This window comes from Rhinopithecus bieti, unplaced genomic scaffold (genome assembly GCF_001698545.2).
Source record: "Rhinopithecus bieti isolate Rb0 unplaced genomic scaffold, ASM169854v2 scaffold_12928, whole genome shotgun sequence".
Lineage (NCBI taxonomy): Eukaryota > Metazoa > Chordata > Mammalia > Primates > Cercopithecidae > Rhinopithecus > Rhinopithecus bieti.
In genome coordinates, this window is record NW_016807614.1 from 2,812,549 (window position 1) to 2,837,886 (window position 25,338).

At 37.7% G+C, this 25,338-nt stretch overlaps 1 protein-coding gene across 1 annotated transcript in view; it reads right to left on the reverse strand.

The window, feature by feature from the left end:
* Window positions 1-25,338, reverse strand: part of LOC108536244 (EF-hand calcium-binding domain-containing protein 13-like) — a 192,365-nt gene that overhangs the window by 111,851 nt on the left and 55,176 nt on the right. Inside the window, exons 8-11 of the mRNA XM_017882831.1 lie at window positions 15,614-15,667; window positions 14,632-14,736; window positions 5,584-5,682; window positions 3,393-3,446 (exon numbers count right to left, since the gene is read on the reverse strand). Coding sequence (XP_017738320.1) covers window positions 3,393-3,446; window positions 5,584-5,682; window positions 14,632-14,736; window positions 15,614-15,667 — 312 coding nt within the window. The remainder of the gene's footprint in view (window positions 1-3,392; window positions 3,447-5,583; window positions 5,683-14,631; window positions 14,737-15,613; window positions 15,668-25,338) is intronic.

The following is a 25,338-nucleotide window of genomic DNA, read 5'->3' on the forward strand; positions in this document are numbered from 1 at the left end:
AACCTGCTCCTGAATGACTACTGGGTACATAACAAAATGAAGGCAGAAATAAAGATGTTCTTTGAAATCAATGAGAACAAAGATACAACATACCAGAATCTCTGGGACACATTTAAAGCAGTGTGTAGAGGGAAATTTATAGCACTAAATGCCCACAAGAGAAAGCAGGAAAGATCTAAAATTGACACCCTAGCATCACAATTAAAAGAACGAGAGAAGCAACAGCAAACACATTCAAAAGCTAGCAGAAGGCAAGAAATAACTAAGATCTATAACATTCTTAGAGATGAAACTATAGTGGAGAACAGATCACTGATTGACAGCCTAAATAGAAAAGTTTTAAATAAAAAAAAGGCAAAATACAACTCACAGAGAAGAGAAATAAAATTCATAAAATAGTTTATGTTTCATAAAGGAGCACTTTTCTGATTTGCCTTAAAAATTAGGAATATCTGATGAGGATGACGAAGAAAAAAAAAAAGGAATATCTTCACCAGCTGGCCATGGTGGCTCACACCTGTAATCCCAGCACTTTGGGAGGCCAAGGAGGATAGCTTGGTCCCAACAGTTCAAGACCAGCATGGGCAACATAGCAAGACCTTGTCTCTAAACAAACAAACAAACAAACAAACAAAGCACAAAAAAACAAAAAAAGAAAGAAAGAAAAGAAATATCTTCATTAAAATATGGAAGCGAGGCCAAAATCTTGTCACTCTTGAAGCAATTGTGACACCCTGTCATGCTGAATATGTGTACAGGTATAACACTTTACATTATATCAATGTACTTTTATTTCCCACATTTCCTTTCTTTCAAGCAACCTTTCCCAAATCAGCCATAGAATTTACACTACTTCAAAAGAAAAAAACTTGTTTTTAATGTTTAAAGGCTACTTTTACAAAGCAGAACTTCAAGGTCTGACACTTAGTGTTACTGTAAACTAGAGGACTGAGAGGCCAAAAATTACATAAGGGAAACTCTTTTCCTCCTTCTTTCTACCCTCTACTTGATAAGAAGAGAAAAGAAAAAGTCCACTTTATGGTTTAAGAAAGTGCAACTGGGAAGAGAAATAGTTACAGTAATATATTTTTATCTAGCTATCATCTATCTATCTACCTACCTATCTAACTACTTATCACCTTTCTTCTATTTCTCTTTTATCTATTTATCTCCATTTACAGAGAGGTTTAAGTGTTCTTGCAGCCTACTGCCCACCTTCCATCTCCACCGGAACTCCCCTCTCCAAGAGGAGATAAGATAGAAGAAAAACTCCAGATATGCTGGTGGGATGAGGGTAGGGTATGAAAAAAGCAACAAAGACTTGGGTCACACTTCCTATTTGGAACTTTGTGAAGTTACCACCTCACTAAGTGCTCAGGCATTAGCATTCCATTGTCATGAAGGATAGATATTGTGGCATGGTGTATGTAGGCTGACAAAGGGCTGAAAATATGCCATCCCTTGGTCTCCTTTGGTTTTTGTGTGATATGTGAGAAATTCAGATACTTCCATGTACTTCCAGTGAGGAATGTGAAAGGTATTTCAGAGATGAAGGCCAGTGGGTTTGCCATGGGATATCAAGTCAAAGGGCAAGATGATTCCTAACACAAGCTATTGGGGTAAACAGCCCAGTCTGGGTACAGACAAAACACTTGACTGAGACTCAAAGGCCCTCATCACCAGTGAGTGCTAAGGCTGAGCCAAGTTAGGGAAGGAAGGATCACAGAATCTTGACTTTGCAGAGAAAACAGATCGTGAATTTTTCAAGCAGTAGAATTCTGCAGGAGAGGTCAACAGGATCCATGGAAACCCATGAAATATGGGACATTGCTAAAGAGAGTATCAAGAACCCAGACAATAAGACAAAGTCTCTCTTCTACCACCAGGAAGACATTCAAGCTTTCCCTTATACTGGGGTGTCTTTCTGAGGGGAAGGGAAAGACTTGAAAACTGATAATTTCCCAAAATGAGTTGGGTCAGCCAAAAGACACTGATTTTTTGCTTAAACCAGAAGAAACTGGATTACCGGTCAATCTGAGCCGTACCCTCTCAGCTTTCAACATCCTACCCACAGCCAGAATAGGATGGGGGACTAAGAGAGAAATGAGGTTAGAAAAAATAAAGAACACACCACATTTATTGTGTATCTCAGTTTGCAGTATGTCAAATTTGAATTTGCTACACACACATACCCATTCCTCTAATATTTTTTGTCTTTATGACTACTTCCCTACTTTCTTCCTCTGTACCTCTCAGACTTGTTTCCCTCTTTTTTTATACTTAGACTTTAGGCTTGTAGGTAATTCTGGTATACCATTCAAAATTGTTTAATACTGATGGAAGAACCCGTAAGTGAATGGTTTGCTGCTATAAATATACCAAAAATTCAATCGCAAAACAGTTTTATCTTTCATTACAGTTATATTGAGCTAATGTTTTCCTCAACATATTTTATGAAACATTAGTATGATGACATAGATCTGGAAATTTTCACACACAAGCCTCAAAACAAAGCTCCCTTGAAGGGAAATTCATCAGCTGAACATTTCCTTATCTGTGAGTTTAACCAACATACTCCCACTCCCAGGAATATTCTGAAAGTTACTGGGATCAATTTTCTTTCCTTCGAAAGATTAGAAAAGAGCCCAGAAAACATTTAAGAATTATTTAGTAACTGCAACATAAGCAAAATACCTAGCATGCTTGTATCACTCTAATTCAGCTATAGATAAAAATAAAGATATGAGCTATTTCCAATTAATTGCATAGTCTAAAATAGTCATATTTTGGTAATCCTCTTATAATTTCAGGTCAGATATTATATTATATATCAACAACCTAAAATTATTTACTAACTCTGTTAGTTATTATATATATATATAAAATAATCATTATCTTCTCTTGTATTATGAAGATGGTGGTCTATATATAGAATCTGAAGAAAAATTACACACATTTTATCCTCATATTTACCCTCCAAGCCTCTAGTCCTTCATTTATAAAATGAAGATTATAATAGTAACTATATAATAGATATAACAGTAACGAATTAATGCATGCAAAGCACTTGGCACAGCGCCTGGTATATAGAAAGTGTCCACTACATAGTAGTCATTATTATTTTTATTATGCTGACTTAGGTTTCATATTTCTAAAGTATAACAAGTGAAGCATGCTATTGGTAATACCTCTAGAGAATGGAGGACTTCTGTCAAGAAACAGCACTATAATTTTATTTTGAGAACACTGAAATTCAAAGTACTTCATTAGAAAACATTTGTATTAGTTAATAAAGTGGCAGAAGTTACAAAGAAATGGTTACATATTCAAAACACTGTTGCAAAAAAAATTTCGTAAAGCATTAGTATCTCAGTTTTATATCAACTTCTTACCTGTAACAGGTATAGCTGCATGCACTAGTTTAATACGTTTCACTTTCCCATCAGCTATAAAACAAAACAAATCACAGAGGCTACAGTGAGATTCAAAAACACAATGTGAAATTCTTTTTTTTTTTTTTGAGATGGAGTCTGCCTCTGTCTCCCAGGCTGGAGTGCAATGGCGTGATCTCGTCTCACTGCAACCTCTGGCTCCCAGGTTCAAGCGATCCTCCTGCCTCAGCCTCCTGAGTAGCTGGGACTATAGGCGTGTGCCACCACGCCCAGCTAATTTTTGTGTTTTTAGTAGAGACGGGGTTTCACCATTTTGGCTAGGATGTTTTCGATCTCTTAACCTCGTGATACGCCCGCCTCAGCCTTCCAAAGTGCTGGGATTACAGGCGGGAGCCACCACGCCCGGCCTGTGAAATTCTTAACTGTGAGACAGAGCATGAGAAATCAACAATTTCCCACTATTTTCACTATAACTGTATTTTTACCATCCGTCCCCATACCATAAGAACATGGAAAAAAGGAGCATTTGAAAAATTATACCCATGCTTTTTTTTTTCATTAAAGTGCTGTGGTGTTAAAGTCTATTTATAGCATTAGAGAAAAAAAAAAATTTTTTTTTAAGATGATGCAAAGTCCTTTAATGATGTTTACTCTTTACTCTTCTTGATATCCATAACTTGAATACTATGATGTAAAGTTAACAATAATTACATTCTATGATATAAAGTCAATATGTCTGTGTTACATGATAAGGGGATAGGAGAGGGAATATACATGCATATACACGTATTCATAACAAATTAAGGAAGAAGTATTCATGACGTTATGATAATTACAGGTCCTTATCTTTGTAACTGATCATGTGGCTGTAGCAGGTATTTATAACTATCTTCTTCCACGGCTCATTCCATATTCTCTTTGCAAGCATCTTAGCTGGTCATACTTCTTTACCTGGTTGGGTGTTCTAAATCTTAATTCCTGAAGGGTCTGGGCCATTAGGAGTCCTGCCTGGATTGAGTTGTTATAGTTTTCCATTGGTATAATCCAGAATGTGGTAACACTAACAGACGCTCTGAGAGATCTTGTGTATTCTAGATACATTCTTCTTTCTTACCTGCATTGTAGCGGGCAGTCCAGTTTCTCCTAGTCCTCCAAGCACTTTGGGTAACAATAATAATAATAAAGAGAATTCTTTATTATTATTATACTTTATGTTCTAGGGTACACGTGCACAACGTGCGGGTTTGTTACATATGTATACATGTGCCATGTTGGTGTGCTGCACCCATTAACTGGTCATTTACATTAGGTATATCTCCTAATGCTATCCCTCCCCGCTTCCCCCACCCCACAACAGGCCCCGGTGTGTGATGTTCCCCTTACTGTGTCCAAGTTAGAGCAAAAATTTTAAAGTATTTTCCTCCATATCATTTGATCTCCTAACCTCTCTAATTTGTTCTCTTTCACTCAAGGAAGGAAAGAAAATGAAATTTAATGCATGTCTACCAAGCCATATATTGTGACAGATGCTTTCATATAATGCATCTATCTCATACTTCTATGAAGTTACTGTGACTCCTTTTATTAAAAAACATATAAAGAATTTGAGTCTCAGAAAAGTAAGAACCTTGCCTAAATCACAAAGTTAGTATGAGATTGAAAACTATATCAGTCAGATTCCTAAATCAACATTTGTTCCATTCCAAGTCAAGTAAGGTAGGCTGCTGGGGCAGGATTTAAAAGCAGCACAATCACTTGCACCAACATTCTTAAAATTGACCATGGTCACACTTAGTACTCAGTGAGCACCTTTGATAAGCTGATATTTCTAACCCCTAAATTATTTTCACTTATACTTTTTTGCCTATATATTTCTCTTCTCCCTTAATCTAATGCACCTTTAAAAACAAACACTAAGTTTTACATTTTTATAAATCTCATCTCCAGAGCCTAGCATGGGGTTTTGCTTCTTTGAATTTACTTCAAGAAACATAGAATATTATAAAATATCACGAAGGTAGTGCTCAGTTCAGCAAAAAGAAATGCTTACTTTTGGACTGAGTTCCCTTAACATGTGTCAGTTGTATTCGAAGAATTAAAAAAACAGAATTTTTAAAATGTGAAATCATAAACCCACAATCCCAAATTATCCTTTCAGGGGGACGAGGGTGTGTATAATACTCATAATTACCTGGCCAATTGTGTGACAGTTCTTCAAATTCCTTATCAGAGAAATTCATTTCCATTTTCTCCAGAATGGTGTCAAGGTTATCAATAGCAACCTTTCCCTCTTGGAAAAGAGAAAGAACTATGAAAAAGGTATCATGACTCTATAACACCAAAACAATGTCTATATATTATCAATACTATGTCCAAAATCTATCCAAGTGGCAATGAGGTTTAATATCAGAATTAGAAATAAAATGTATTTCATTAGGCTTATGTTCAAGAAAATCCTATTCAGCAAGATTTCTAAAAGGAGGCTGACTCCAAACGTCAGTTCAAATGTTACCCTCCTCTACCAGGCAGTCCCTAACTATCCTATCTAAAGTAACCCTGCCATCTTCCACTCTTGATCATATTACCTTCTTTTTCTTTCATCGCACATATTGCTTTATAAAATCATCTCATTTTTATTTATTAATTTCTCTCTCACCTTAGTGGGAATATGAGTTTCACGAAGGCAGGAACATTGTCTGATTCACCACTGTATTTCCTATGCCTGTAACACTAGAGAAGTACCTAGTACTATAAGAGCACAGTCAATGTTAATTAACTGAATGAATTATAGCACTGAAGGCGAGGACTCTAATATTAAAACATTAGACAAATAAATGTTGTCCAGACTACCTAAAAAGGTAGTCTCCATTGCTGATAAAATCCTGAAGTCTCTATTTCACATTTTAGTTGCATAGACACAGAGGTTGTTTTTTTCCTCGCCTATCAAGATTGGAGCTTCTTTCCAAAATATGAAACAGTTTATCATGTGATATTAACGGATAAATATCTAAAATAATAACAAACCAATTAATATATGGTGGCAAGACTGACACTCTGATGACTAGGAAATGGTATAAGAATCAAAGCAAAAGGATCACAGTTACTGCCTTTTCATCTTACTTTTTTTTTCTGAGACACAGTCTTGCTCTGTCACCCAGGCTGGAGTGCAGTAAGTGCAATCTCGGCTCATTGCAACCTCCGCCTCTCAGGTTGAAGCAAGTCTCTTACCTCAGCCTCCCAAGTAGATGGGATTACAGGTGCCTGCCACCAAGCCTGGCTAATTTTTGTATTGTTAGTAGAGACGGGGTTTCACCATGTTGGCCAGGCTGGTTTCAAACTCCTGACCTGAAGTGATCCACCTGCCTTGGCCTCCCAAAGTGTTTGGATTATAGGCGTGAGCCGCTGTGCCCGGCCTCATCTTATTTTTAAGAGCCTCTGTTACATCTATTTGCTTCATCTGATTTATTTTTTTCTGTTGCAATAAAAGGCAAAATATAATGATTTACAAACACTGTGAAAGACTCCAACATTTCGTAAATAAATTTACAAAGTTAATATTTCTTTGGAATTCTGCATGACAGTCTTTCCAAATGAAAGTAAGACATTTAGAATACTTTTCATTTAGTAATATGATGATTAGTAACTCATATCCATTCTTAATCTTTCTCTACTCCCACCTACTTCTGCCATCCTATCCTAATTATTTAGGAGCAAATCACAGACATCATATCAAATCATCTGTAAATATTTCAATATGTATGAATAAAATATAAGAGAACTGTAAAAAATATGACTATTAAATCATTATCATGCTAAAATTGTTAAGTATTCCTTAAATTATCAAGTATCCAGTTTGTGTTCATATTTCTCTGATTGTCTCAATTTTATATGAGTTTGTTCAAATAATGATTCTAATAAAGTCTGTTATCTGTAATTGCAAATGCTATTGCATCTTTTAGGTCTCTTTAAAAAAAATTTTTTTTTAGCTTTTACATTGATATAGAGAAATTTGTTCAATTCATACAAATAATTTTTCAGATCTATACAGTAAGCCTGAGCTGAGGGGAAAAAATCCTTATGTTGATAGCAAAATATCTTCTAGCCCTCATAAGTCATCTGCAATCACTTACTAGGGAAAAAATTCCATAATCACATAGATCATGCAAACACTTTTTAATGCTATTGGTATTCACTTTTCTAAACTGAGCAAAACAATGCAACCTTTTGCTTTTTTATGGATGTCAATTTTCACATATATTAATGTTCCTTCCAACCTTGATCCAGCTCATTACCTACAGGAATGAGATAAGGGGTGAGAAAAGATTCTTGAATTTTCTCATTTTCCTCCTTTTCCTTGAAGTAAATCAAGAATTCATTAAAATTTTATGCTGCATTTTCTTTTTCTTTATTTTAAATTTTATTTCAACTTTTATTTCAGATACAGGGGTACATGTGCAGATTTGTTACATGGGAATATTGTATGATGCTGAGGTTTGGGGTATGGATCCCAACATTTAAATTTTATAAACCAGAACCATAACAAAAGACTCAATGGAGTAAATAAACAAATAGGTATCCAAATGTCAGTAATCTAATAGGCCCTAATACAGCTTTAAGATAATTTCACTTTAACATAGAAGTGTTAGAACAGAAAAGAAGTTTCGCAAGAGGCACTCATCTTTAAAATAAATTATGGCTTAAATGATTACTGTACAGATTATATCAGGTAAAGGCAGAATTATTTTTTCCTCCTTTCACGAAGCACTGTAAATCATCTACCATCTTGATCAACTGTGTTTATTGAAAGTTTTCTTAACATTAGGCATTTTTATGGGAGTAAAATAATTAGCAACTAATCATTTAATTGCTTCTCTCCTCCTAGTCTAGCCACATAAACCAGCCGTAACGGATGATACAGATTTCAGCTCTAATTTGTAAAATATTCCAAGAGCTGTCACACTCCCTAAAACTAGAGAAAACTGCCACCCACAAATAAACTATCAAGGTAAATGTAAGTACAGTGTGGTTCTAATTTTCTTTCATATGATCCCAGACAACCCCAAATAACTATAAATGCCTTGTTTTTTTTTTTAAAGTCATTTTAAAACCTTCAAAAGTGCTTAAAATATTTAAATGAAGAGCTCTCAAATTTCCTTCGATCAGGCCAGAAATCACAAAATTATGATCACAGTTACAAATGGAATGAGTGAAATGTTTAAGTTTAGGACAACCAAAAGCCCTGTGTAACTTTTAAACATAATCATTTACTCAAATATACTGTAAATGGGAATGGTGATAACACAGGGAGCATAGCTTGCAGGTGAAGTTTCTAGAAGTTCATGACAACAATGCCATCCCATATTACAGATACAAAAGGAAAAACAGTTCTAATAGAGTTAAGAGTACTCTGGTCATCTTTGTTCATTTGGTCATGCAAGGTGTTGACTATTTTCATTTCCGATGACACAAGATAGTCCATAGGAGGAGCTAGTGGATACTGTCCATTATGAAGGGATGATGGAAGCTGGACCAAGGCTTAGCAGCCGAAAGACCACCTGGAGCTTCCAGAACCCTGTGGCTACTCCAGATGCCACTCAGGTCCCTTTTAATTCATAGGTCCTGACTCTATCTCATTTTTCTCTGCACTTTTTTTGTTGTTGAAAACACTACATTGTTAGCCCCTTAGAGTTTCCCGTAACCTGGATTTTGATTATTACACCCCCATGGTGTGATTTAACATATTCCTCTGTTCTCTATTTTTTTCTGTGAATCAGTAGTAAGATATAGAAGCTTGACCAGATACAGAGTCGATTGTCTGGAAAAAAAATACCTCATAGCTGGTATTTTGTATTTTCATCAGAAAACAATGTCTAGTTTTCTTTATTTTTGAGTGACAGTAGTGATCACTGATAATTATAGGCTAGACCCATTAAATTATTAGGGTTTGCAAAATCCTCACATTCAATGTCAATCATTCCTTTTCTTGCTAAGCTATAAGACATAAGATAAACTTCCTCTTCGGTTATTTGGTTACTATAAATTAAAGTTTGTATAGAAAGTGCTTATTTCCCTCTATTTACCAGTCTCAGAATAATTTGTTTCCTAGAATCTTCCAGTGATGATTTGTGATGATTTTGTTAGTTGTATGTTTTGTTGTTTCACTTGAGTATCGTTAAAAAACTCATGGATTTAAAGATTTGTTTCAAATTACCGCAATTATTCTTACTGATGATCAAACTGTGCTATCTTTGGCCAGAGGGAACCCATTCAAGTCAGAGTTTGAGTCCTTTTGATATAAACCTAGTAGTACTGGATAGGTTCATTGCTTTCTGACACTATAAAATATTCCAGGCTCTTCTTGTACATTTTCTTTGGCATACCTGAGATCAGCCATTTCTCCAAAAAGCCATTCTTACAGGAGGTAGCTAGTCAGACATGAACAGAGCAGGAGACACTCTGGCTCCGCCCACCCCTATACACCAGGAATGTCAGGTGCCCATCAGGTGCTGGTCAGGTGGTTGTTAACTCTCTCTCTGAAAGTATAATCTGTCACAGCCAGCACCAGGAAAAGGTAGTCTCTCAATAAACAGAAACACCTAAAACTGGTGATCAGAAGCTTCCCAATACGATCTCAAGAGTTGGGTGAGTGGGCTCAAGCATGTACATTAAGAAGCAAAATGACAGAGTTTAACTGGTATATGACCTTCTAGGGACATTCAGCTGGTAAGGGAAGAACACCTCAAGTGAACAAGGCATACAACTTCAGTAAACACACTGTGCATGTTCTTCTTGCAAGTGCTAGTAGGCCACTGTGCATGTGCACAGCCCACCCCAAGGGAAAAATCAGGGTAGAAGGGATGTAAGACTCTGGAAGTATGTCAACATATAAAAACGCACGTCAAAAGGTCAAAGTGCGCACTTGTCTTTCAAGTTGCCCACTTTGCCCTCTTCCAAGTGTACGTTCCTTTCTTTTGTTCCTGCTGTGAAGCTTTTTAATAAACTTTCACTCCTACTCTAAAACTTGCCTCAGTCTCTCTTTTTGCCTTATGCCCCTTAGTCAAATTCTTTCTTCTGAGGAGGCAAGACTTGAGGTTGCTGCAGACCTGTACTGATTCACTGTTGCTAACATACTTTGATGCCATGTCTTGGATATGTTCTGCTGATAACACCATGCTTCCTTTTAAAGAAGGGAGATACAGAATTTGGAGACTACAATCTGGGTTTTAGGGGCTGTGTTGTAATAAAAATATATTTTGTCTTGGTCCTCAGTTCCTGTCACAGAGTGATGAGAGTGTCTTTGTTATTTATAAGGAGCCCCTTTAGACCATACTTGAGTTATGCTCACGAAGTAACTCATGGCATGGATCCCTGTATAGCTTGGGGCAGAGGAGATTGGTTACAAGAAAACCAATCATGTGATTAGAGAGTTTAAACTTTCAGCACCACTCCCATCCCCTGACCTCTGGAGAAGAGAAAGGGACTAGAGATTGAGTTCAATCATATGACCAATGATTTAATGAGTCATGCCTATATAATGAAACCCGAGATAAAAACTGAAACAGGCTTGGAGAACTGCTAGGTTGGTAAATAATATTAATGTGCTAGGAGGATGGCATCCTTAAAGAAGGCACAGAAGCTCTGTCCCCACCCACCTTGCCACCCTATATATATCTCTTCATCTAGCTGTTCATGTGTATCCTTTATAATAAACTAGTAATCTTAAGTATAGTGTTTTCCTGAGTTCTGTGACTTGTTCTAGTAAATTTGTGAACCCAAGCAGGGGTGGATGTAGGAATCTCTGAATTTTTACAACTGGTTGGTCAGCAGTGTGGATGGCCCAGTGACTTATGGCTGGAATCTAAAGTAAAAGTAGTCTCATGGTATTAAGCATTTTAAACTGTGGGGCCCATACTAACTCTAGGTAGTCAGTGTCAGAACTCAATTGAATTGTAGGACATTCAGTGTCAGAGAGTTGGTTATTGGAATGACAGGTGTGCTCTTCAATAAAAGGCTAGTTAGTAATTGGTTCCAGGACTTTTCCATGGACATAATTAGGAAATATGCATTTTTAAAATAAATTACATCATGAAATCATAGTTATATATTCACAATCCAGGGTGTTTTAAAATAAATCTCATTTATCTAAATTAATATTTCCTTTCTCCTAAGCCAAAAGTCACCATTCTCAACAATACCAACATAATGACTCATTTGCTTTATCCCACAGAATATACACAAGAGTCTCAGAATAATGCCACAAAAACTAACAATAATAAGCTAATTGTTGAAAATATTTTCAGGGTTATTGTTATCATTCTTTGCAGATATTTTTGTCCTTTGATATTCCATTCAGGGGTGCACAAATTTGTATTTTTTATAAAATTGTTTGAAGTAATTCCTTTCTATGTTTTAAGCTATCAAATCAATACAAAGTCAGGTTCATCTGATTTTGCTTTCAATTTTTAGAAACTGCTTTTTTAAAATTGCTAAATAATTATGTAAAATATTTACAGAAATCCAAAGTTAAATATTTATTCAAAATAGGAGGCTGGGCACGGTGGTGCACGTCTGTAACCCCAACACTTTGGGAGGCCAAGGCAAGCAGATCACTTGAGGTCAGGAGTTTGTGGACAGCCTGGCCAACATGGTGAGACCCTACCCCCCTCTAAAAATACAAAACTTTCTTCATTTTTTAATAGTTGCATAGATATAATATGTGAATTTTTTTTTTCTTTTGTAGTTTACTTTGGGAAGCCAAGGTGGGTGGGTCATTTGAGGTCAGAAGTTCGAGACCAGCTTGGCCAACATGGTGAAACCCTGCCTCTACTAAAATACAAAATTAGCCAGGTGTGGTGGCAGGCGCCTGTAATCCCAGCTACTCAGGAGGCTGAGGCAGGGGAATTGCTTGAACCCAGGAGGTGGAGGTTGCAATGAGCCAAGATTATGCCACTGCATTCCAGCCTTGGCGATAAGAGGGAGACTCCATCTCAAAAAAAAAAAAAAAAAGATACATTTTTTAAGTGCATCCTCTTTTCCAGTTTTATTCACCTTGTTCCTTCCCACTCCTGAGAGTAACTATTTAAAAATTGTATATCTGATACTTCCATTTCTCTTTTTAAATCAACTTTGTTGAGTCATAATTTACATACAATAAACCACAATTTTAAGTGTTCAGTGTGATAAGTTTTGACAAATACATACACCCATGTAAACAACACTAAAATTATGATATAAAACATTTCCATCATCTCCCAAAAGTTCCCTTTCTATGCTGTTGGTCCCTCTAAAACATAAATCTAAACAATCTCTGATGTATTTTCTGGTATTATGTTTGCTTGTTCTTGAATTTCATAAAAAGTATCATGTAGTTAGTATTATTTTCTGTCTGTCTTCTGTTACTCAGCATAATGTTTTGAAATTCATCCAGAATGTGACCTGTTATCTGTAAATCATTCATTTATATTGCAGAGTAATATTCCATTGTATGAATACTATACTTTGTTGCTCCCTTTGTGGGTAAAAGGACATTAGGATTATTTCCAATTTTTAACTCTTATGAATAAAGCTACGAGCATTCATGCACAAATATTTTTGAGAACATTTACATTTCTTTCTCTTGGAAAAATATATAAGAGTGAGAATGCTGAGTTTTACAGTAAGTTTATGTTCAGTTTCTTTTTTTGTTTTGTTTTGTTTCGTTTTTTTGAGGCAGGCTCTCCCTCTATCGCCCAGGGTGGAGTGCAGTGGTGCGATCTTCGTTCACTGCAAACTCTGCTTTCTCGGTTCAGGCCATTCTCCTGCCTCAGCCTCCCCAGCAGCTGGGACTACAGGCGCCTGCCACAACGCCCAGCTAATTGTTTTGTATTTTTAGTAGAGACAGGGTTTCACCATGTTAACCAGGGTGATCTCGATCTCCTGACCTCGTGATCCGCCCGCCTTGGCCTCCCAAAGTGCTGGGATTATAGGTGTGAGCCACTGCGCCTAGCCTTATGTTCAGTTTCTTAAGAAACTACCATGCTGATCTCCACAGTGGTTAGAAGACCCTCTAGCAATTATAAGAGTTTCAATTGCTCCACATCACTACCAACACTGGGTACTGTTGATCTTTTTATTTTTAGCTATTTTAGTGGATGAATAGTGAGATCTATTTATGTTTTAAATTGCATTTCCCTGAGAGAAACAGGAATGCTTTCCTACTGTTGGTGAGAATGTAAATTAGTTCAACCATTGTGAAAGATGGTGTGGTGATTCCTCAAAGATCTAGAACCAGAAATACCATTTGACCCAGCAATCCAGTTACCGGGTATGTACCCAAAGGAACAGAAATAATTCTATTACAAAGATACATGCATGAGTATGTCCACTGCAGCACTATGCACAATAGCAAAGACATGGAATCAACCCAAATGCCCATCAATGATAGAGTGGATAAAGAAGATGTGGTACATATACACCATGGAATATTATGCAGCCACAAAAAGGAATGAGATCATGTCCTTTGCAGGGACATGGATGGAGCTGGAAGCCATTATCCTTAGCAAACTAATGCAGGAACAGAAAATCAAACACTGCATGTTCTCACTTAAAAGTGGTAGCTGAACGATGAGACAGATGGAAACATTGGGGGAACAACACACACTGGGACCTGCCACTGGGGGTAAGGGGAAGAGCATCAGGAAGAGTAGCTAATGGATGCTGACCTTAATACCTAGGTGATGGGTTGAGCTGTGCAGCAACTCGCCCTGGCACATGTTTACTTATGCAACAAACCTGCACATCCTGCACATCACATACCCCGCGATTTAAAATAAAAGTTGAAGAAGAAAAAAAAAAAAAGAATCAGATCACACCTATGAGTGATCTTCAGCCTGCCCCATTTCTGGTCCAAGAACTTTTGAAACTCCAATTGCCTAACCTCCTCCTGGCCTTCTTCTGCATTTCTTAGTATCTTACTTTCAGGCCTTCTCTTTCCTTCTATGTCTACTCATTTACCATTTTATTTTCCTTTATCTGTTTTTCTTTTCCTAAGTCACTCATAGCAGAGTCACTCTCAGATATTGCTTAAGCCTATCAATGACACCAAAGAATTGTAAGAGAAGACAATATTCTAATGTATTTAAGAGTTAACCTTTCTGAATACATTTCAAAACTGCAACATGGCAAAATAGGTATTGTTTAACTAAATCTCATAGATAAGATATGCTCCTTTAAAAATATCAGCAATGCCAGAAATGTTTACCATCAACTGGTAAGGGTTCTTGTAGATTCCAAGATTCCTTATTTGTGAGTTCCACTCCCAACTTCTCCTGAATATTGTTAGGCTTTTTAGCATTAACCTTGTCTCCTTAAGAAAGATGACACAAATTAGAGGAAAAAAATCGGTTAATATCTGAGATAAAAGTACTCTGTGCATGTTGTGCTTTCAAGCAAACTTGCATGATTAAGTTTGTTTTAAAATACATATAAAATAAATAGCAAAATTAGCAACAGAACCTGATATCATTAATCCTTGTTCAAGGATCAGAATTATACCTCTGATGACCAGCCTAAGCCAAATTTTTTTAATGTGAAGTTGGTAATTGTCTACCACTAAATTTCACCAGTAGATAATAATTCAATTATTTTGGCCACTACTCACTATCTATACCAGAAATAGTATTTTTTCCCTTCTACTTCATCCAACCCTTCTAGATTTCTACTTATGTATTTAGTTACTAAAATAACTTAAATAGTGCCAATTTATAACAGCAACACTTCCGTGCAGGTCAAAAACATGACCACTTTAAGAAAGCCAGAGTAAATTACATTACTTAGAAAAAATACATAAAGAGATCACAGAAATTGTTCAGTGTTACAGTAGTACAGTGATTCTTTGTCGATGAAACAACTCAGTATCAGTGGACACAAATTATCAATCAATAAAATATGATTACCATTTTTTTACTCATTAAATAATACAAACACTAAAAATCAAAACCAAGAATTTCAATGCAAAATATAAAAAAAAATTAAAAGAAATGTACCAAAATATAGACGTTGGTAATCTTTGTCTTTGGTTGTAAACTAGGGGTGATTTTTTGCCTTCTTTATGCTTCCTTTGTTTTCTACAAGCTTTGTGTATTATGAACACGTATTCTTATAATCAAGGACAAACATTTAATAGCTTTATTAAAATACTACTGTGAAGGCTACAGATTTTAATTTTATGTCTTATTACTCACCTTTAAGAGTCTTTATGGTATCCATCAATTGAAGTTGAGTTACCTTCCCATCAGCTGTGAGAAAAGACATAAGGTTTTAAACAAAAGCAACAATAATATGGGAAGTTAAAAAGCACTGTAACTCAAAATTACAAAAATTAGTATAAACAGCAAATCTTTTAAGATTTATTATCAATAAAAATTATATATATTTATGGTGTGTAACATGTTTGACATAAGCATACATTGTGGAATGGCTAAATCAAAGTATTTAACTTATGAATTATCTCACATACTTATCATTTTTTGGAGTGTGAATACAAAGTCAACTCTTTCAGTAATTTTCAAGCATATAATTCATGGTTATTAACTATAGTCACCACGATGAACAATAGATGTCTTGAACTTATTCCTTGTGTCTAACTGAAATCTTGCATCTTTGGACCAAGAATCCCCTATTTCCTGCACCCACCAGCCTCTGATAATCACTGTTTTACTCTGTTTCTATGAGTTTGACTTTTTAAAATTCCACATATAAGTGCAATCAAGTGGTGTCTGTCTTTCTGTGACTAGCTTATTTCACTAATATAATGTCCTCCAGGATCATCTATATTGTAGCAAATGACAGAATTTCCTTCTTTTAAAAGGCTGAATAGCATTCCACTGTGCATATATATCACTAATTTACATATATATATACACATCCAGGAGTGGAATTTTTTGATCATATGGTAGTTCTATTTTTAATTTTTTGAGCAATCTCCATACTGTTTGCCTTAATGGCTATATTATTTTACATTCCCACCAACAGTGTGTAAGAGTTCCCCTTTATCCATATCCTTGCCAATACTTACCCTTAGTCTTTCTAGTAACAGCCATTCTAACAGGTGTGAGGTGATAGCGCATTGTCATTTTAATTTTAATTTCCCTGATGATTAGTAATGTTGACCATTTTTTTCCACCTTTTTTTTTAAAATTATTATACTTTAAGTTTTAGGGTACATGTGCACGAAGTGCAGGTTTGTTACATATGTACACATGTGCCATGTTGGTGTGCGCACCCCATTAACTCGTCATTTACATTAGGTGTATTCTAAGCTATCCCTTCCCCCCTCCCCCTCCCACAATTAGACCCGGTGTGTGATGTTCCCCTTCCTGCTGTCCAAGTGATTCTCATCTCATTGTTCAATTCCCACCTATGAGTGAGAAGCATGCGGTATTTGGTTTACTGTTCTTGTGATAGTTTGCTGAGAATGATGGTTTCCGGGCATCCATTGTCCCTACAAAGGAACGAACTCATCCTTTTTTATGGCTGCACAGTATCCATGGTGTATATGTGCCACCTTTTCTTAATCCAGTCTGTCACTGATGTGACATTTGGGGTTGATTCCAAGGCTTTGTATGGTTGAATAGTGCCCAATAACATTACGTGGTGCATGTGTCTTTATAGCAGCATGACTTATAATCCTTTGGGTTATCCCCCAGTAAATGGGGATGGCTGGGTCAAATGTGTATTTAGTTCTAGGATCCTTGAGGAATCGCCACACTGTTTTCCACAATGGTTGAACTAGTTTACAGTCCCACCAACAGTGTAAAAGTGTTCCTATTTCTCCACATCCTCTCCAGCACCTGTTGTTTTCCTGATTTTTTAATGACTTGCATTCTTAACTGGTGTTGAGGAGGTATCTCATTGTGGTTTTGATTTGCATTTCCTGATGGCGAGTGATGATGAGCATTTTTTTCATGTTTCTGTTGGCTGTATGAATTGTCTTCTTTGGAAAGTTCATATCCTTTGCCCACTTTTTGATGGGGAAATGGGATCTAATTAAACTAAAGAGTTTCTGCACAGCAAAAGAAACTACCATCAGAGTGAACAGGCAACCTACAGAATAGGAGAAAATTTTTGCAATCTACTCATCTGACAAAGGGCTAATATCCAGAACGTATAAAGAACTCAATCAAATTTACAAGAAAAAAGAGCATTTTTTCATGTATCTGTTCCCCATTTGTATGTCTTCTTTTGAGAAATCTATCCATCAGGTCCTTAGCTCCTTTGCCCATTTAAAAATTTTTTTTGTATTCTTGTGTTGTTTGAGTTCCTTATTATTTTGGATATTAACCTCTTATCAGATGCATGGTTTACAAGTATACTTGTCAATTCCAAAGTTTGTCTCTTCACTCTGTTCCTTATTTTCTTTGCTGTGTAGAAGCTTTTCACTTTGATGTAATATTATTTATCTATTTTCACTTTCATTGCCTGTACTTTTGGGTTCATATATGAAAAATCATTGCCCAAACCAATATCATGGAGCTTTTCCCCTATGTTTCTTCTGATAGTTCTAGTTTCAGGCCTTATGTTTAAAGCTTTAACCCATTTTGTGTTGACTTTTTTATGTTGTGTGAATTAGGGTTGCTATAGTTTGAATGTTCCTTCTGAAACTCATGCTGAAATGTAATTACCAATTTCACAGTATTGGGAGGTGGAGCCTTTAAGAGGTTATTAGGTTATGAGGGCTCTAACTTCATGAATAGATTAATGCCCTTACTAAGGGAGTGGACTAATTATCATAGGAGAGGGCTCCTGATAAGATGACTTTGGCCCAATTTCCTCTCTCTGTCTTGAGTGCTCACTTCTGCTTTCTGCCTTCCAACATGGGATGACCCTCTCCAGATGCCAGTGCCACGCTCTTGAATCTTCCAGCCACCATACCACAAAACAAATAAATATCTTCTCTTTATAAACTACCCAGTCCATGGTATTCTGTTATAGCAGCAGAAAACAGACTACCTTAAAGGTCTAATTTCATTTCAGCTTTTCCAACACCATTTATTGAAGAAACTGTGTTTTTGCTATTATGTGTTCTTAGCCTCTGTCTAAAATCAAATAACCAAAAATTCATGGATTTATTTCTTGTCTCTCTATTCTGTTCCATTGGTCTATGTGTCTGTTTTGGGGTCAATACCATGCTGTTTTGATTACTATAGCTTTGTAGTAGATTTTCAAATTTGGTAGTGTGATGCCTCCAGCTTTGTTCTTTTTGTTAAGGATTGCTTGACTATTCAGTCTTATAGTTCTATATAAAATTTAGGGTTGTTTTTTCCATTTATGTAAAAAGGTAACTGGAATTTGGATAGTAACTCCATTGAACACATTGCTTAGAACACATTGATTAGAATACATTGCATAGAACACATTGCTTTGGGTAGAATGGGCATTTTATCATTTTATCATTATCAATTCTTCTAATCCATGAACAAGGAATATCCATGAATGTGATATCACTCCACTTATTTGTGTCTTCAGTTTCTTTCATCAATGTTTTATACTTTTCAGTACACGGATCTTATACTTCCTTGGCTAAATTGATTCCTAAATATTTCCTTGACTGTTTTTTTTTTTTTTTTCAGATAATTCATTGTTAGTGTATAGAAATGCTACTGATTTTTTTATGTTCAGTGTGACTTTACTGAATTCATTTTTTAGTTCTAACAGTTTTTTGGTAGAAAGTTTGGAATTTTCTACATGTAAGATCATGTCATCTGCAAACAGATACTATTTAACTTCTTTCTTTCCAATTTGGATGCTTTTTATTTCTTTCTTTTGCTTAACTGATTTGGCTAGGACTTCCAGTACTATGCTGACTAGAAGTGGCAAGAGTCAGCATTCTTCTCTGGTTGCTGCTGTTAGAGGAAAAGCTTTCAACTTTTCAGTTAAATATGTTGTTAGCTATGGGTTTGTCATATATGGTCTTTATTGTGCTGATGTACATTCCTTTTGTACCTAATTTGCTGAGAGTTTTATCATAAAAGAATGTTGAATTTTGTTGAATGCCTTTCCTGCTGCTATTGTGATTATAATATGGTTTCTGTCCTTCATTCTGTCAACGTGGTATATCACATTTATGGATTTGCATATTTGGAACCATCCTTGAATCCCTGAGATAAATCCTACTTGATCATGGTGAATGATCCCTTTAATGTGCTGTTGAATTCAGTTCACTAGCATTTTGTTGAGGATTTGTGTATCTGTACTCATCAGGGATATTGAGCTGTAATTTTCTTTTTCTTATAAAGTTCTAACCAGATTTGGTATCAAGGTAATCCTGGCCTCGTTAAATATGTTTGGAAGTATTCCCTTCACTGTAATTTTTTGGAAGAGTTCAAAAAGGACTTGTGTTAATTCTTTCTTAATTGTCTGGCGGAATTCAGGAGTGAAATCATCAGATCCTAGGCTTTCCCTTGATGGAGACTTTACTGATTGAATCTTCTTACCCATTATTGATCCTTTCAGATTTTCTGTACCTTTGTGATTCAGTCCTTATAGGCTGTATGCGTCTACAGCTTTATCCATTTCTTCTACATTATCCAATTTGTTGATGTATAAATGTTTGTAGCAATCTCTTATGATCCTTTATATTTCTGTGCTATCAGTTGTGATGTCTCCTTTTTTATTTCTGATTTTATTTATTAGGTCTTTTCTTTTTTCTTAGTTTAGCTAAAGAGGTTTTCAACTTTGTCGATATTTTAAAAAATCAAATTATTAGATTCTTTGACTCTTTGTACTGTTTTCTAGTCCTAGTTCATTTATTTCTGCTCTGATCTCTATTATTTTCTTCCTTCTACAGGATGCCTCATTTTATTGTGCTCATCTTATTGCACTTTGCAGATACTTGTTTTTTTTACAAATTGAAGGTTTGTAGCAACCCTGTGTCAGGCAAGTCTACAAGTGCCATTTTTCCAAAGCCATGCTCTCATTTCATAATTCTGTGTCACATTTTGATAATTCTTACAATATTTCAAACATTTTCATTATATTTGTTATAGTGATTTGTCATCAGTGATCTTTGATATTACTCTTGTAATTGTTTTGGGGCACCATCAAGCATGTGCATACAAGATGGAGAACTTAATCAATATGTTTTTGTGGCTTCTGACTGCTCCACGTACAGGCCATTCCCCCATCTCTCTCCCTTTCCTTGGGACACTCTGTCCTCTGATATGCAATAATATTGACGATACCCCGATAAATGACCTGTAAATGTTCAAGTGAAAGGAAGAATTTCACATTGCTCACTTTAAATCAAAAGCTAGAAAGGATTAAGCTTAATGAAGAAAGCATATCAAAAGCCAAAATAAACTGACAGCTATGACCCTTGTGCTAAACAGCCAACTTGTAAATGCAAAGGAAAAATTCTTCAAGGAATTGAAAAGAGCTACTGTAGTGAACACACAAAGAGAAACAGCCTTATTACTGATATGGAGAAAGTTTTAGTGGTCTGATAGAAGATCAAAGTAAAACAACATGTCCTGAAACCAAAACCTGAAGCCATCTCCATAACATAAAAGTACAAGATGAAGCAGGAAGTGTGCTAAAGAAGCTGTAGCAAGTTATCTAGAAAATCTGGCTGAGATAACTGATGAAGGTGGCTCCACTAAACAACAGATTTTCAATGGAGATGAAACAGCCTTCTATTGAAAGAAGGTGTCATCTAGGACTTTCATAGCTAAAGAGGTGAAGTTAATGCCTGGGATCAAAGCTTCAAAAACAAGCTGACTCTCTTGTTAGGGGTTAATGCAACTAGCGACTTTAAGTTGAAGTCATTCATTAATTTCACTAACCATGCTGAAAATCCTAGGGCCCTTAAGATACTACTAGCACAGGATAAATCTACTCTGCCTGTGCTCAGTAAATGGAACAACAAAGGCTGGATGACAGCATACTGTTGGCAGCATGATTTACTGAAAATTGTAAGCCCACTATTGTGACCTAGTGCTCAGAAAAAAATATTTTTTGCAAAATATTACTGATCACTGACAATGCAGACAGTCACCCAAGAGCTCCGATGAAGTACAAGGAGATGAATCTTGTTTTCATGCCTGCTAACACAATATCCATTCTGCAGCCCATGGACCAAGGAATAATTTTGACTTTCCAAGTCTATTCTTTAACAAATACATTCTGTAAGGCTGTAGCTGTCATAAATGGACCCTCTGATGGATCTGGGCAATGTAAATTGAAAACCTTCTGAAAGGATTCACCACTCCAGATGCCATTACGAACATTTGTGATTCATGGGTGGAGGTCAAAATGTCAACATTAACAGGAATTTGAAAGATGTTGACTCCAACCTTCATGATAACTTTAAGAAATCATTTGGAGGAAGTACCTGCATATATTGTAGAAATAGCAAGAGAACTAGAAATAGAAGTGGAGCCTGAAAATGTGACTGAATTACTGCAAATTCATGATATAACTTCAATGGATGAGGAATTGCTTCTTATGGGTGTGCAAAGAAAGTGGTTTCCTCAGATGAAATCTACTCGTGATGAAGATACTGTGATGCTTATTTGGTTTGTACTCCCAATGTCTTGTCACAGATGACAACCTCAGTAGATGTCTGTCTGTGTAACTGAATATTTATTTATAAGAATAAAGGGGGGGATTTAGGGGATCATTGTAGATGGGAGGCAGTTTTAGATTGCAGCTTCGGACATAGCAGCATGCAGAGGCTTGCACTGTGAATTTCAGTTCCACATCAACTGCAAGAACAAACCAGCAATCCTGAGAGAAAGTGGACTCCTCCTGCAGGACCCAGGAGACACCCCAAATACTGTGAGTGCCCCAACCACGGAAGTGAGAAAGGGAGATCCTCTTCTCCCAAACACACACCCCCACTGGAGAAACTGAAGGTCTGTTTGTGGGAGAAGTTTCTGACTTTACCTGGAGCTGAGTCAAGTTGGAGAGCTGAGCGAAATATAGGGGTAGAGGAAGCAGCAGAAAGGCCCTGGGAGTTTAGTGGGTCCCTAAGCAGCCCATTCCTGCCTGGCATCACAGGGATCCATTGGGAAGGTGGCCAGAGAACCACAGGGTAAAACTACACAGAGAGAAGGAATTATCTCGCTGAACTTTGTAACAATTTGAGGGGGCAAGACGCCTCCTGGCCAGAACTTGGGAGAAGGCACGAATCAGGTGTGCAGATTTCACAGGTGGGGGAAGAACTAAAGCCCGTTTCTCTTGCAGCTGGGAGGCAGAAAGCCTTGGGCAAATTTTCAAACCTGTCTTGCCCTCCACCTGGAGACAGACAGGGCTGTTGCGGGGGAGGGTAGGCACAGTGGGAGTGAGACCAGACCTTTAGTTTGCATGGGAGCTGGGTGAGGTCTGTGACTGCCAGTTTTCCCCCACTTCCCTGACAATCTGCATGACTCAGCAGAGGCAGTCATAATCCTCCTAGGTACACAACCCCAGTGACCTGGGAATCTCACCTGCATTTCCTACAGCAGTAGCAACAAGACCTGCCCAAGGAGAGTCTGAGCTCAGACATGCCTAGCCCCACCCCTACCTGATGGCCCTTCCCTAACCACCCTAAGAGTGGAAGACAAAGGGCATATAATCTTGGGAGTTCTAGGGTCCCCGCCCACCACCAGTACCTCTCCATACTATGACAGCTATGCTCCCTGGAAAGCACCACTTCCTGGCAGGAGGGCAACCAGCACAAAAACAGAACATTAAACGACCAAAGCTAAGGACCCTCATGGAGTCCACTGCACCCTCCACTACATCTACTGGAAGAGGCACTGGTATCCATAGCTGAGAGACCCATAGACAGTTCACATCACAGGACTCTGTGCAGACAATCCCCATTACCAGCCCGGAGCTGGGTAGACTCGCTGGGTGACTAGACCCAGAAGAGAGACAACAATCACTGCAGCTCAGCTCACAGGAAGCCACATCCATAGTAAGGGAGGAGACACCCCTCATATTGTCTTTTGCCCAATTTCTGCCTCCAAAGAAAGAAGAAGTAAAAACTAAAAGGTAGAAATGAAATCCACAGGCAGACAGCCTGGCACCGTGCCCTGGGCCTGGTAGTTAAAGAGCAACCCCTGACCTAACCAGTTATGTTATCTATAGATTACAGACATTGTATGGAAAAGCACTGTAAAAATCCCTGTCCAGTTCTGTTCCGTTCTGATTACCGGTGCATGCAGCTCCCAGTCACATACCCCTTGCTTGCTCAATTGATCCCGACCCTCTCACATGGACCCCCTTAGAGTTGTGAGCCCTTAAAAAGGACAGGAACTGCTCACACCGGGAGCTCAGTTTTTGAGACAGGAGTCTTGCCAGTGCTCCTGGCCGAATACACCCTTCCTTCTTTAACTCAGTGTCTGAGGGGTTTTATCTGTGGCTCCTCCTGCTACATTTCTTGGTTCCCTGACTGGGAAGCAAGGTGATTGGCGGATGGTCAAGGCAGCTCCTTAGGCAGCTTAAGCCTGTCCTGTGGAACATCCCTGTGGGGGACTCTGACCAGCCTGAGCAACCGGATCCTGAGAGTGCTCCCAGGTAGGCATTTGCCCCGGTGGGATGCCTCATCAGAGCAGTGTGTGGCAGGCCCCCATGGAAGCTCAACCCAGTGGCTGAACACCATGAAGGAACTAGCACTTGGAGTCTGGACATCTAAAACTTGGTAAGCCTGGTCTTCGGAACTTGTCCACTCTGTTTGAGTGGAAGTGTGGCCTGATTACCCATGGCATGCCTTTATTGACACTTTGGTTTTGGTTTTGGATTTGACTTGGTTTGAACTGCTAGACAGGACTGGTCTTGGGAACTTGCTTACTCCATTTGAGTGGAAGCGTGGCCTGATCGCCCACAGCATGCCTTTATCAGCACTTTGGTTTTGGTTTTGGTTTTGACTTGGTTTGAATTGCTTGACAGGACTGATCTTCGGAACCTGCCTACTCCATTTGAGTGGAAGTGTGGTTTGATCACCCACGACATGCCTGTACCAGCACTTTGGTTTTTGTTTTTGATTTGACTTGGATTGCTTGATACTTTGGTTTTAGTTTTGACCTGGCTTGGATTTCTTGATACTCTGATTTTGGTTTTGATTCTGGTTTGGCGTAAACTGTAAAAGTGTGTGTGTGCCCTTTTTACTCATTCTTTGTTTTGTGGTGTGTGTGTGGTGTGAGCATGGTGTTTTGTCTTGAGGAAACAGAGGTGAGGCACAAAGTACGCCCACCCCACTAGGAACTACATTGAAAAATTTCAAAAAGGGATTTAAGGGAGACTATGGAGTTACCATGACACCAGGAAAACTTAGAACGTTGTGTAAAACAGACTGGTCAGCATTAGAGGTGGGTTGGAAATCAGAAGGAAGCCTGGACAGGTCCCTTGTTTCAAACGTATGGCACAAGGTAACCTGTAAAGCCAGGGCACCCAGACCAGTTCCCGTACATAGACGCTTGGTTATAGTTGGTTTTAGATCCTTCCACAGTGGTTGAGAGAACTGCAGTATAAGAAGCTGGCAGAGGCAGAGAGAGAGAGAGAGAGACAGAGAGGAGACAGAGAGAGGCAGAGAGGAGAGAGAGACAGAGAGGAGAGAGAGAAAGGTGAGGAGAGAGAGACAGAGGAGAGAGAGAGAGACAGAGGAGAGAGAGAGAGACAGAGGAGAGAGAGACAGAGAGGAGAGAGAGAGACGCCAAGAGGGGCGCAGATGCAGAGAGGGGCCAAATGAGGCCACTGACAACCTGTAGCCTTCTATCAAAAATCCTTAACTCATTAATCCACAGATTGCCCAAATATATTCAACTTGTAGTAGCAACTGCTTCATTAACAGAACAAAGTAGAAAAATAACTTTTAGAGGAAACCTCATTGTGAGTACACCTCACTAGTTCAGTTCAGAACTATCCTAAATCAAAAAAGCAAAAAAGTAGCTTACTAACTCAAAATCTTAAAGTATGGGGCTATTCT